This window comes from Jaculus jaculus, chromosome 6, assembly GCF_020740685.1.
Source record: "Jaculus jaculus isolate mJacJac1 chromosome 6, mJacJac1.mat.Y.cur, whole genome shotgun sequence".
In the NCBI taxonomy this organism is placed as follows: Eukaryota; Metazoa; Chordata; class Mammalia; order Rodentia; family Dipodidae; genus Jaculus; species Jaculus jaculus.
In genome coordinates, this window is record NC_059107.1 from 2,773,744 (window position 1) to 2,789,024 (window position 15,281).

At 38.5% G+C, this 15,281-nt stretch overlaps 1 protein-coding gene across 2 annotated transcripts in view; it reads right to left on the minus strand.

The window, feature by feature from the left end:
- Fnip1 (folliculin interacting protein 1) overlaps positions 1 to 15,281 on the minus strand; it is a 107,323-nt gene that overhangs the window by 39,970 nt on the left and 52,072 nt on the right. Inside the window, exons 4-7 of one of the 2 annotated variants that reach the window (XM_045152413.1) lie at positions 9,767 to 9,867; positions 8,816 to 8,890; positions 6,232 to 6,320; positions 561 to 644 (exon numbers count right to left, since the gene is read on the minus strand). In XM_045152413.1, the coding sequence (XP_045008348.1) occupies positions 561 to 644; positions 6,232 to 6,320; positions 8,816 to 8,890; positions 9,767 to 9,867 (349 nt within the window). The remainder of the gene's footprint in view (positions 1 to 560; positions 645 to 6,231; positions 6,321 to 8,815; positions 8,891 to 9,766; positions 9,868 to 15,281) is intronic. The other variant, XM_045152414.1, reaches the window with a different exon arrangement.

Here is a 15,281-nt window from a genome sequence, read left to right on the forward strand (position 1 = left end):
GTAACTGTTTAATCAATCAACTGCATGCATATATGTCTTTTATAGTGCATTGTAAGACTGCTTGTTCATCTAAATCTTAGCTCCAAGAAAACTTTTCTTATGGAAGAATGCAGATCAAATAATTTACAGTAATTATAAGGTATTTTCAGCAATTGGTGAACTATAATACACAAGCTATTCAGCCATGGAAACAAGAACAGTACTAAAAATCCCAAGTGGTAGTATAACTAAATATTAAGCTAACTACACACTAAATTTGGATTAGCATTCTAAAGTTTAAGTTATTATAACACATACTAAATTTGGATTAGCATTCTAAACTTTAAGTTATTGTAACACTGAGGAAAGAAATTACATAAAATATGAATTCACTAATAATTCAGTCTGTGGAAACTTTAGGAACATAAACAGCAGAAAAGAATTAAATTCTTACACTTTGTAAGCAATATTTTCTTAAGCACAACATCTCAGATTCACTACTTTCTTGTTTCCATGGCTTGACTATAAATTCTAGCCACTAGGGCACACCAACTAGTCTACCCACACAGCACATTGCAAACCTGCAAAGAAAGAGGCGCTCCTGATCAGGCGGAGCGGACCCTGTTCAGAGAACGCCCGCCTAGGGCTGCAGAACTGTGAAAGACCTACATGGCAAAAATGTAAAATACACATGAAAGAGGGCTGTTAGAGAAGCCAAAATGTGTCAGGAAAATAGGTGAGATAAAGAGACACAAGAGCAGACCGGCAGAAAAAGCACAGACATGGTTCGTAAATAAGAATAATTCAAGTTGGCTTTTTAAGGTTTATTGTTGAACAATTTCATGCCTATTTATGAATAAATCCATTTGTAATCATAGAAATATGCTTCTGTACTACAAGGTAAAACTAAGTATCTATTCCTTTCTAATGTAAAACAATCTTTAGCCATTCTAACAAAAGCATTGATATTAGCAACGTAATTTGGAATTTACCAAAGAAATATTTTTTAATGTCAGTATATAGATTGTATTATTCTTGTGTTAATGCAGTAAGAACACCATCTTACTGTGCTTAGCACAAGAACAGAGAGAAATTTAGTATGGAATCTTATTGACAAATAAGCACAAAAATTGCTTTTTCTCACCAAGCAACAATCTACAAAGTAGTGAGAGAGATTTATGTTCCTGGACCAGGAGTCACCACCATGAAAGGAGGAACACATGTGACCACACAGGCTACAAGAGTGCGGCGAAGCAGCTGCCGTATGTCTGACCAAAGACAACAGTCTGGAGACCCAAATGGCACGATGTCCTGGAAACAGCAACTGTCTGCCTGTTAGTTATGTACACCTAAGGTGGAATAGGGGTGATTTCTGTCTTTAAAAGTGCCGATACTGGTGTGGTGGTGTACGCCTTTAATCACGGCACTTGGGAGGCAGAGGTAGGAAGAGAGCTGTAAGTTCAAGGCCACTCTGAGACTACATAGTGAGTTCCACGTCAGCCTGGGCTAAAGTAAAACCCTACCTTTAAAAAAACAAAACAAAAAAAATGTGCTTACTTTTCTACAAGAAGTTCTGGGGCTAGATGAGCTCGCCTGCAAAGCCTTATTGCCCAGGTTTGATTCTCCAGTACCCATGGAAAGCCAGAAGCACAAAGTGATACATGCATCTGGAGTTTATTTGCAGTGGCTAGGGGCCATGGTGCTTCCCAATCATTCATTCTCTCTCCTTACAAATAAATATTTTAAAAGATTTCTTTAATTTATAATTTAATTATTTTAATTCTATAAATTTAATTCAAAAGAATTTCTGATGCTCAGTGGTTAGGGCATTTGCTAGCAAAGCCAAAGGAACCAAGTTCAATACCCCAGTATTCACATAAGCAAGATGCACAAGGTGGCGCATGTATCTAGAGTTTGTTTGCAGTGGCTAGAGGACCTGGCATACCCATTCTTTCTATCTGCCTCTTTCTCCCTCCTTTTCTTTTTCTCTCTCTCTCTCAAATAATAAATAAGAAAAAATATATTTTTAAGAGGATATCAGTAAACCGGGCATGGTGGTGCATGCCTTTAATCCCAAGCACTCGGCAGGCAGAGGTAGGAGGATTGCCAAGAGTTCAAGGCCACCCTGAGACATGTACAGCAAATCCTTCCTTGTCTCCATGGTCAGCTCTTCCTTCGATGACCCCAACCTTACTTTCCCTAGTTATTTCAATGCTCAGCTTCTTGAAACTCCTTCCTTACCAATATTTCTTAACTATCAGCATTAGGACTTTGTTTCCTACAAATAGTTCCTTAAGGAGGGTTGGGACTTTATAAGTCAGTGCCCCATCCATGATGGAATGTTGACTGGCCAATCTTGTGCAAGTCTAACACAGGCAATCACAGTTGCTATGAGATCATGACTGCAACAGCCATGGCATGTTCAGAAGAATTGCACAGTCTATAACCCTCTTGCATTCTTTCTACCCCTTCTTCTGTGATGTTCCCTGAGCCTTGGGGGGACTGAACTTCATCTTGTTCAAGAAATCACTACAGGGGGCTGGAGATATGGCTTAGTAGTTAAGGCACTTGCCTGCAAAGCCAAAGGACTTCAGTTCAATTCCCCAGGACCCACATAAGCCAAATGCACAAGGTGGCACATGCATCTGGAGTTCGTTTGCAGTGGCTGGAAGCCCTGGCACACCATTCTCTCTCGATCTGTCTCTCGGCCTTTTTCTCTCAAAATAAATAAATAAAAATACTTTAAAAAAACTCACTAGAGTATACTGTACCTATATTACTTTCTAACTCCTATTAAGTATGAATCAACTGAGGCAGAAACTGCCTGGTTTACCACTGAATTTTCTGGTCCTACCAGAGTGCTTGGCATTATGTAAGAGGTGCTTAATTTAATAAATACATGATTGTGGTTGATTGACTGGAGATTTAAAGAAACTAAGAAATGGTAATCAACTATTCTTTTTAAAAATTTTTTGGTTTATTTTTATTTATGTATTTGAGAGCTTTAGACAGAGAAAGAGGCAAAGAGAGAGAGACACAAAGAGAGAGAAGAATGGGCACCCCAGGGCCTCCACGCACTGCAAACAAACTCCAAATGCATGTGTCACCTTGTGCATCTGGCTTACATGGGTCCTAGGGAATTTAGCCTCAAACTGGGGTCCTTAGGCTTCATAGGCAAGTGCTTAGCCACTAAGCCATCTCTCCAACCCCCTCAACTATTCTTAATTCATAAATATTAGTATGCAATATAAACCATACAGCTAAAGCCTGTACTTTTACATTTAAAATTGTTTTTATTTATTTGCAAGCGAGAGAGATAAAGAGGAGAAGACAGAGAGAATGGGCGTGTCAGGGCCTCTAAGCCACTGCAAATGAACTCCAGATGCATGTGTTACTTTGTGCATCTGGTTCATGTGGGTCCTGGGGAATTGAACCTAGGTCCTTAGGCTTCACAGACAAGTGCCTTAACTGCTAAAGCATCTCTCCAGCTCAATGTGTACTTTTATTAAACAGATTTTCTGCTCCATATTAGGACAGAAAGGACATCTAGCTTCCAAGAATAACTTAACTTATATTTGTACTAGTGAAACAAATAGTTTTCAATAAGCCTCTTAAATTTGAAAACTCAACTTATAGAGAAAAAAAAAACCCTTATTTACTTCATCTTCATTTTAAAATCAGTGATAAGTGAGTATTTTTTGGGGGGGGGGTTGAGGGAGGGGTTTGCTTTAGCCCAGGCTGATCTGGAATTCACTAAGCAGTCTCAGGCTGACTTAGAACTCAAAGTGAACCTCCTACCAATGCCAGCCACACACTGCAGAGAGGGGGAGCAATACAGGAAAAGAGGGAAGAAGAGAGAAAATGAATGGTCACAGTAGGATCTCAAACCACTGTACATGAACTCTAGACACATGTGCCACCTTGTGCATCTGGCTTTACATGAACACTGGGGAATCAAACCTGAGTCAATAGGCTTTGCAGGCAAGTGCCTTAACCACTGAACCACCTCTCCAGCTCTCAATCACCAACTTTTCTATAAACAGACATACATTATAAAACATTCCCACCACTAAGGCTAGCCCATAGTAAATGTTTAATAACTGGCTGCTCATTTGAATAAACAAATTACAAAAATATTTTCTAATGAACAGAATATTACACGGTTCAAGTTGGAAGTGTTCCACTACTATATATAACTAATAAGTATTTATAAAATTAAGTACAAGCATAATGGAACACATCTGTAATTCCAGCACTTATAAGGCTAGGGCAGAATAGTGAGTTCAAGGTCAGTCTGGACTACATAATAAGTGTCAGGCCAGGTTGAGCTACACGGTGAGAGCCTATGTTTAAAAAGAAACAAGTATAGGGGGATGGACAGACGGCTAAGTGGTCAAGGCGCTTGCTGGCAAGGCCCAAGAACGCTTGTTTGAATTTCAGGTCCAACGTATAGACAGATGCAAAAGTGAAACAAGGGGGTACAAGCTCTGGAATTTGTCCACAGCAGCTGAAAGGCCCTGGCATGCCCATTCTCCACCCCCCCCCCCCCGTCTCTCTCTTTCTCAAAAATAAAGTTATAAAAAGTATAAAGGTTGGAAAATGGCTTAGTGGGTAAGAGCACTTGATGCATAACAACGTGAGGGCCTGAGTTCAATCCCGAGCACTCATATAAAAAGTTGGGTGTGGTTACATAGTCATAATCCTAGTCTTGGAAGCAGACAAGAGAATAACACGTGTGAGCCAAGCTGAGCAAAAATGGCAGGTCCAGGTTCAGTGAGAGAGAGACTCAATCTCAAGGAAACCAGTGAAGAACAATAGAGGAACACACCCAACATGCTCCTCTGGCCTCCACAAAGATACCCATGGTACCTGTCCATCTGCACATCACACCAGCCTACTACTGCCCCCATACACATACACTGTAAATCAAAGATTTAGTAAATAAGGAATGAGAAAAATATTTACACTACCCTAACTGCTGCAACTACCTGATCTATTATAGCTCTTTACACATTAGAAATATGACCAAGTAGCAATTAGTTTAGTTATGGTTTCTGTATCAAAAAGTTCAAAAAAAAAAATACCTTGTCATTTTAAAGTGTTTTTGTACCCTGGCAACAACAATTAAGTAAGTTATAAATAAGCAGTTATTCTAATAAATCTATAAGGAATATCATTTGAATATCTGCTCATATAACCTGCAGGTTACACACAAAAAAAGCACCATTTTAAAATGACTGCTAGGTTAGGGAAGAGAAAAGTGATAAGTGTAGAATTAGTTCTTTCTGGCTGAAATATTTAAAAGAGCTGGAAAGAACTTTCCGTATCAATGACTGTGCTTTAGAAAGGTTATCACATTTGGCAGGGCATGGTGGTGTATTCCTTTAATCCAAGCACTTGGGAGGCCAAGGTAGGAGAATGCTACAAGTTGAGAGACCAGTCTGAAACTACCTAATGAATTCCAGGACAGCCTGGGGATATAACAAGCCTCTACCTTGAAAAACAAACAAAAAATGATTATCAAATTTAAAAATAAAAATTAGGGCTGGTGAAATGGCTTAGTAGTTAAGGTGCTTTCCTGCAAAGCCAAAGGACTCAGGTTCAAGTCCCCAGGACCCACAAAAGCCAGATACATAAGGTGGCACAAGCGTCTGGAGATGGTTTCCAATAGCTAGAGGCCCTGACACACCCATTCTCTATCTGCCTCTTTCTCTCAAATAATAAATAAAACATTTAAATAAAAATAAAAATTAAACAAGACCAATTATTTGGCAGTTCTCTTTGTTCTTAGTCACAAAATATTATAATTCAATATAAGAAAAATATTTTCCAAGTGATATTATACATACTTGAAATCCAAATGACTTTTCCATTTATAGTATTTTTAAATGATTTTTTAAAAATATATTTTATTCATTTATTTATTTGAGAGAGTTAGAGAGAGAGAGAGAGAGAGAGAGAGAGAGAGAAAGAGAGAGAGAATAAGCACGCCAGGACCTCCAGCCACTGCAAACGAACTCCAGATGCATGCGGCCCTTCTGCATCTGGCTAACGTGGGTCCTGTGGAGACAAACTGGGATCCTTTGGCTTTGCAGGTAAACACCTTAACCGCTAAGCCATCTCTCCAGCCCCAATTATAGTATTTTATAAATCCTTTAGTTTTACAAAAGATACACATAATTAAGAAATTCTTCACACACTTGTTATAATATTAACAGTTTTCAAATTTATAAAATCAAATGAATTATTTACCTATATTCCCAAGCAGTCCATTAACAACTGTGTTATCAGCCTTTAATGTATTACTGTCCTGATTGATGAATTCAAGACTGTCTTGCAGTCTATGGACAAGAAGAAAAAAATTTCATGCATTTTATGTTTTTAGGAGTAATTCTTTATACATCCCAGTGAAACTTTAAGTTAAAGCCCTTTCTTTTAACCGTTTGGGGAAGGAAGGGGAGCATCATTCAGGATAAGGGGAGGAGGAGGATCGGTTAAGAGAGCTGAATAAAACTAAAAAAAAAAAAAGGTGAACATTCTATTCAGAGTACAATGACACATAACTATGAAAATGTCATAACAAAGCCCATCATTTTGTACACTAAAAATAATTTAAACTCCCTTTTGTTTGTTTTGTTTTGTTTTTTCGAGGTAGGGTTTCACTCTAGCTCAGGCTGACCTGGAATTTACTATGTAGTCGCAGGGTGGCCTTGAACTCACGGTGATCCTCCTACCTCTGCCTCCCCAGTGCTGGGATTAAAGAAAAGAATGAACCACCAGACCCAGCTGCTATATCATTTTATAAATAAAGTTTTATGGGAACACAGCCTCATGACCATTCATTCATATACTGTTGACAGCTACTTTAATTATAGAAAATAATAAATAAAATACACTATGTTAGCTCACAAAGTCAAAAATATTTTCCTTCTTTCTTTAGGTTTTTTTGAAGCTGGGTCTCATTCTAGCCCAGATTGGCCTCTAACTCACAGTGATCCTTCTACCTCAGCCTCTGGTTTTGGAATTAAAGGAATGCACCATCACCAACAGGCTTCAAAAATATTTTTCTATCTACTCCTTTAGAATAGAAAGCTGTTGACTGTGATATACATCACAAACCTTTGGACCCTGAAAATATTTTCCCAACATCTGCAGTGGGGGAGTGGTCAAAGGAGGAAGTACAGTGGAGGAAGGGAAGGGGGAGCAACCAAATAACCAAAAACTAACTTTAATCCACACACTAGACATGGACTATGTTGCTTCTTTCAGTAAATCTTTCAGAATTAACAACAATAAAATAATTCAATGTTTTAGTATAAAGTATCCTTTCTATAAATTTTATGAATTATGAGTTAAAATGGGAAAACATGAAAACTAATGTGATTAAAATTAATATAAGTGCTCTCTAACCATGTGTTCTGGCATAGGCTTTTAGTTCCAGCCCTTGGGAGGCAAAGGTAGGAGGCTTGCCATGAATTCAAGATAACCTGAGGCTATAGAGTAAATTCCAAGTCAGCCTGGGCTACAGGGACACCCTGTCTCAGAAACAGACGTACAAAAAAATAGCATTAGCATTTAAAAATCTTTTTATTTGTGCACGCATGTGTATGTACATATGTACTCATGTATGTGTAAGTGTGCCAGGGTCTCTTTGCAAACAGAGGACAGACATGTGCGCCACTTTTTGCATCTAGCTTTACATGGGTGCCAAAGAATCAAACCTGGGCCAGTGACTTTACAAGCAAGATGCTTTGGCTGCTGAGCCATCTCCCCAGACCCATCGTGGTTTTTTTTATTGTGTTCAAAATATTTTGAAGAACATCTACTTTTTGTCGTCTTCCTGAAATAGTAAAAAGGAGCTATAAACATGTGAAGCTTAGATAATAATAAAATCCTCAATCAGAAGCCTTTTGAAGTCATTGACAGTTAATGAAGGATCAACAGAACTTCTCTACAATAGTTTAGGATTGTCTCTGGGGTTCTGGCTAGCCAGTAAACCCAGTTCTAATTCATTTGCTAGAGTTCTGGTACATAGCTCATGATCCTGACAGCAGACCCACCTCGGTTTTTAGCTTCACTATGTTATCTCAGCAATACTTGTACTAGTGTACTATGTACAATGTAGCTAACCCTACACTTGAGTTTGTCCTCTGTCCTCCATAGTCACACTCCAGTGTCAGGGTTAGCCATACAGGGATCTAAACACTAAGGAGTACAAAGGTATGGATACTACTCAGCACAGAACAACTGCAAAACTGAAAACCTGCATGTTAAATTATGATGAAAATACATTCGGCATTTCTCTACCACACTATTGTGGTGGTTCGACTGTAAATGTATTACGTTCCCCCATAACCTTAGGTATTATTGATCAAGCTTCCTACTTAGTCTTCAGCAGGTGGAGTAAGCCCTGCAGGAGGAGGTGTGTCACTGAAAGTGGATCTAGAGTCCGACCTAAGGTGTTCAGAGTCAGCCCATGCTTGCTGGGGCTGACTGTTGTCTCTGCTATAGATGGATGCTTCCGGCATGACAAAGCTTTCCCTGGAGTTGGTAAGCCTGAAATAAACCCTTTCCTCAAACAAGCTGCTTTTTGTTGGGTGTTTGTCCTAGCAACATGAAAGTAATTACAATACCTATCTGCTAGCAAGTTACAGAAAAGAGAAGTCACATCCACTTTTCAACTAAAGTCATAAGGATGCAATCTGACCTCCATAAACTTTCAGGCTTAGGGAAGACAGAGTTGTGAATTTGTGCTGTAATCCAAAAAGCAGTTTTTAATGTTCATACATTATACACCTTAAATAATCTACTGGCTCCTGCATTCATAAGCACTTACGTATTAAGACTGCCACAAATACTGCTGCCAGTCCGTGCAGTGAAAACTTTGCTAAGCATGAGCTGTGGAGGGGAGCTATGAAGAAAAACAGAATGTCAGTAACAGAGGAAAGCACTGTAACTTTGAGATTAATTGCAAACATTTTTTTTTTTTTTTTTTTTTTGCTTTTCGACTATGGTTTTGCTAGAGCCCAGGATGATCAGGATTTCACTATGTAGTCTCAGGGTGGCCTTGAATTCTTGGCAATCCTCTGCCTCCCAAGTGTGAGCCACCACCTCCAGACAGAATTTTACAAGTTGTGAGACTTTCATGACATTATCACAGATGCCATGAAAATAAAACCATGGGGTAACACAGATGAAGTATTTGGCATAAGTCAATCTGAATTAAAGCATAATAATTTCTCTTATATTAAAAAATTTTGAAGGCTGGGGAGATCGCACAGGGCTTAAAGGTCCTTGCTTGCAACGTTTGGTGGCCCAGGCTCAATTCCCCAGCACCCCATCAAAGCCAGAAGCACAAAATGGCTCATGTGTCTAGAGTTCATTTGCAGTGGCAAGTAATTCTGGCTTGCACATATTCTTAATCTTCCATCTTATCCACCCTGCAAATAAAAAATATATATAGAATATGGAAACTGGGGAGATTGACTTAGTGAGTAAAGTGGTTGCTTCACAAGCATAGGGCCCAAGTTTGGATCCCAGAACCCACATAAATACAGTGTGATGACATGCACTTACAAACCCAGGGCTGGGTAGATGGAGACAGATTCCTGAGGCCAACCTAGACTAATCAGTGAGCTCAAGGTCAATGAGTACTTGACTATGACACTTGAGTTTGTCCTCTCTCCTCCATATTCACACACGCACTTACACCACTTACACACAAACATACACACAAGATGACAACTTAAAAATGAGTATCACTTAAAGAGAAACAAAAATTACTTACCGGATCTGATGTATTTTTAAGGTAGATCCCTTGTAGCTCATTGCTACTGAACCAAACATCATCTCTCCAAGCATATTGGCATCTGAAGAGCACCGAGAACCCTGAACAAAAACAAAACATCAGTAAATCAAAGAAATGCCTCAGCTATAGTAACTCTAAAGGGTTTTTTCTACCTTAAACATCAGACACACTTCTGCAACTTAATTTTCTTCACTTTATAGTGACATATAGTATTAATCATATTATTAAATAGAAATTTGACTCATTTGTTTTAAAAATTGCAGAGATATGGAGTGGTGGCACATACCTGTTAACCCAGTACTTGGGAGGCAGAGGCAGGAAGATTTCAAATTCAAGAGTACCCTGGGTGCATAGAGAGACCATCGTCGCATTAAGAAAAAAAAAACACCTAGTATTTGAATGATTAAAAACACACTTCACACCTTTAAATCCAAAAATCAGGAGGCAGAGGTAAGAGGACCACCATGAGTTCCAGGCCACGCTGAGACTACATAGTGAATTCCAGATCAGCCTGGGCTACAGCAAGACCCTACCTCAAAAAAACAAAACAAAGATCATAACATCAAAATAAAAGAATGAATGAATGAGACAGGGAGGGGATATGATGGAGAATGGAGTTTCAAAGGGGAAAGTGGGAGGAGGGAGAGCATTACCATGGGATATTGTTTATAATCATGGAAGGTGTTAATAAAAAAAAATTAAAAAAAAAAAAACAGAAATACTTTATCAGGCCAGCGCCCATAGCTGAAAAGCATTTATGTCACCTCCAGGGTTTCTGCTACTACAAATCTATAAGTAATGCTCAGATCAACATTTTTAACTATGTTTTCCACATATACATGTCTCCAAAACAGATAACAAGGTTAACTCACTGGACAGACCCAACACCATTTATTACTTCCATAACACAAAGGAGGAAGTATCCACAAAGGAGACAGTTCTTATTTTGTATTTTTTAAGTTATTTGTAATCTAAAGAGTTAATGGCATTTTTATGATGACAGAAAAACATTCTAAAATTACATGGAATCACAAAAGACTACAAATAATCAAATGACCTTGAAAGAAAATGTCAACACTAGAATTATCATACATCTATTTCAAAATAGATTACAAAGCTAGAGTAATCAAAACAGTATGGGGCCTGGAGAGATGGCTCAGTGGTTAAAGGCACTTGTTTGCAAAGCTGGCGGCTCATGTTCAAATCCCCAGTGCACATGTAAAGCCAGATGAATAAAGTAGTGCATACCTCTGGAGTTCACTTGCAGTGTCAGGAGGCCCTGATGCACTCATTTCCTTTCCCTTTCTCTCCCTCCCACCACCCTACTACCTGCCCTCCCCTTGTAAATAAATAAAATTAAAAAAAAAAAACTAGTATGGTACTGCCATATAAATAAACAAACCAATGGAATACAATACAGAGTCCCAAAATAAACCCATACCAGTCGCCCATTGATCAACAAGGGTGCTAAGAACACACAATAGGGAAAAGATAGTCTCCTCTGACAAATGCTTCAGAGAAAACTGGAAATTCACATGAAAAAATAAAACTAGACTCAAACAAAAGTCAAGTCAAACTGGATTAAAGATTTAAATGCAGTATCATAGAAAGAATATTTATGACATTAGTCTTGGCTATGATTTCTGGATGGCAAAAATGTAAGTGGACAAGCAGGAATGCATCATATATTGAACGGTTTCTGGCTGAGCATGGTAGTGCATGTCTTTAATCCCAGCACTCACTTGGCTGAGGTAGAGGATCAATCAGAGTGTGAGGACAGCCTGAAGCTACAAAATAAGACTCCAGGTCAGCCTGGGCTACAGCGAAACCCTGCCTCAACAAAACAAATGAACAACAACAAGAGTTAAATGGCTTCCACACAGAAAGCGAACAATCAAGAGGGAAACATGTCAGGTATGTTGGCAAAGTAGCAAGGGCTTCATAGCAACACCCTATCTCACAAAGATGAGAAGGTAGCATAGGGAATGGGAGGAAATTTTCCCAAACAGGACAATCTTCAAAATAAATAAATTTTTGCAACACTACAGGGAAAATGAATAGTCCAATTTTAAAAAGGGCCAAGTACTCAAGCTAGTATTTCTCCAAAGATGAAACACAATGTCCAAAGTGGGATTTTTAAAAATGCTAACACTGTCAACCAATAGGGAAACGCACAGCAAAGCCACAAACACTCCCTCTACCTCACACCTGTGCGTGCATGTATACACACACACACACACACACACACACACACACACACACGTGTTTAAGAGGGTGTGGAGAAACTGTACCATCTTGGCACAAGGGTAATATAGAATAGATTCACTGAAAAGGATGGCAAGTCCTAAAATAATAAACTAAAGAAGTCATTTCCATTTCCTGTGGGGTCAATTGGAAGATATTTTCAGAATCGGAGAATTTTCATAGGGTAAAAATCAGAAAAGGGGAATGTCCCATTTATTCGTTTATTTTCCCCATTTCTATATCTTAATAAAGTAAGACCACAGCTTGGCAAATAAAAGATAAAAAAATTAAAAAATAATAACTACCATGTCAAACCAGCAATTGCATTTCTAGGTATTGTCCAACAGAACTGAAGTCTGGACCTCATATCTTTTTTTAAATATTTTTTTTTTAAATTTTTTAAATTTATTTATTTGAGAGCGACAGACACAGAGAGAAAGACAGATAGAGGGAGAGAGAGAGAATGGGCACGCCAGGGCTTCCAGCCTCTGCAAACGAACTCCAGACACGTGCGCCCCCTTGTGCATCTGGCTAACGTGGGACCTGGGGAACCGAGCCTCTAACCAGGGTCCTTAGGCTTCACAGGCAAGCGCTTAACCGCTAAGCCATCTCTCCAGCCCATGGACCTCATATCTTAATGCATGTTATAGTTTTTCTTAGTGCTCTACTCAAAGCACAAGGTTGATTGTTTTTATTAAGAAAATAATTTCTGGGCTGGAGAGATGGCTTAGCAGTTAAGTGCTTGCCTGAGAAGCCAAAGGACCCTGGTTTGAGGCTCAATTCCCCAGGACCCACGTTAGCCAGATGCACAAGGGGCACACGTCTGGAGTTCGTTTGCAGTGGCTGGAGGCCCTGGCATGCCCATTTTCTCTATATATATCTGCCTCTTTCTCTGTAACTCTCAAATAAAAACAAACAAAAACAGAGAAAATAATTTCTGTTATACAAAGGTTACAAGAAGGAAACAACTCATCTATTCTTGGGATTTGAATTGGGGTTAAATTTTTACTTCAAATACAAAGGGTTAGATACTGAGAAAAACATTTTAGAAATACAGTAAAATAATTTTTTGCATGACCATGTAGTAGTTTTCTTTTGTAAAAGATAAATACCAATCTCGCTTTCAACCTAAGTTACTTCTGGCCAAAGGCCAGGTTTCATTGAGAGCTTTCCTTTGTAAGATAATTTTTACTATGAGGTATATAACTCTATTATATTGCTGAAATAATTTCTTAAACTAAGCCCAAAGGATTAAGCTTTTAATCTAATTTTAGATTTTCCTACTGTACAAGAAAACAATCCTTAGAAAATAAAAGTTGCTATTTAAATTTCATGAGATTACAAGCAAGAAATTGCAGAAGACACTAGAAAGTGGAGAAACATCCCTTGTTCCTGGATTGGAAGAGTCAATATTGTGAAAATGGCAATCTTACCTAAAGCAATCTACATATTTAATGCAATCCCTATCAAAATTCCAAAGGCATTCTTCATGGAAATAGAAAAAACAATCCAAAAATTCATTTGGAATCACAAAAAACCTCGAATATCTAAAATAATACTGAGCAACAAAAATAAGGCTGGTGGTATCACCATACCTGATTTTAGCCTATACTACAGAGCCACAGTAACAAAAACAGCATGGTACTGGCTCAAAAACAGACATGTAGATCAGTAGAACAGAATACAGGACCCAGATGTAAGCCCAAGTAGTTATAGCCACCTGATATTCGATAAAAAAATGCCAAAAATACTCATTGGAGAAAAGACAGCCTCTTCAGCAAATGGTGTTGGGAAAACTGGATATATCTCTGCAGAAGGATGAAAATAGATTCTTCTCTCTCGCCATGCACAAGAATTAAGTCCAAATGGATTAAAGACCTTAACATCAGACCTGAAACTCTGAAACTGCTAGAGGAAAAAGTAGGGGAAACCCTCCAACATATTGGTCTTGGAAAAGACTTTCTGAATACAATCCCAATTGCTCAGGCAATAAAACCACAGATTAATTACTGGGACCTCATGAAATTACAAAGATTTTGCACTGCAAAGGACACGGTGAAAAAAGCAAAGAGGCAACCTACAGAATGGGAAAAAATCTTCGCCAGCTATATATCTGATAGAGGATTAATATCTAGGATATACAAAGAACTCAAAAAGTTAAATAATAAGGAATCAAACAAACCAATCAAAAAATGGCTGGAGCTAAATAGAACATTCTCAAAGGAAGAAATACAAATGGCATATAAGCATCTAAAAAGATGTTCTATGTCACTAATCATCAGGGAAATGCAGATTAAAACTACACTGAGATTCCATCTCACTCCTGTTAGATTGGCAACCATCATGAAAACAAATGATCATAAATGTTGGTGGGGATGTGGAAAAACAGGAACCCTTCTACACTGCTGGTGGGAATGCAATCTGGTCCAGCCATTGTGGAAACCAGTGTGGAGGTTCCTAAAACAGCTAAAGATTGATATTCCATATGACCCAACTATAGCACTCCTAGGCATATATCCAAAGGATTCATCTCATTTCCTTAGAAGTACTTGCTCAACCATGTTGATTGCTGCTCAATTTATAATAGCTGGGAAACAGAACCAGCCTAGATGTACCTCAACTGATGAGTGGATAATGAAGATCTGGCACATTTATATAATGGAGTTCTACTCAGCGGTAAAGAAAAATGAAGTTATGAAATTTGCAGAAAAATGGATGGACCTAGAAAGGATTATACTAAGTGAGGTAACCCAGGCCCAGAAAGCCAAGTGCCACATGTTCTCTCTCATATGTAGATCCTAGCTACAGATGATTGGGCTTCTGGGTGAGAAGGAAAATACTTGGTAGCAGAGGCCAGTAAGTTAAAAAGGAGACATAAAGGGAAGAGAAAGGAAGGGAGGAGGGTACTTAATAGGTTGATATTGTATATATGTAAGTACAATGATTGAGATGGGGAGGTAATATGATGGAGAATGGAATCTCAAAGGGGAAAATGTCGGTGGCGGGGAGTGAGGGAATTACCATGGGATTTTTTTTTTATAATCATGTAAAATGTTAGTAAAAATTAAAAAAAAAAAAAGAAAAAAAATTTCATGAGATTAGCAGGGTGTGGTGGTGCACACCTTTAATCCCAGCACCAGGAGGCTGAGGTAGAAGATCACTAATGAATTCAACAGCAGCCTGAGAATACATAATAAATTCCATGTCAGCCTAGACTATAGGCCATACCCTACCTCAAAAAAAAAACAAA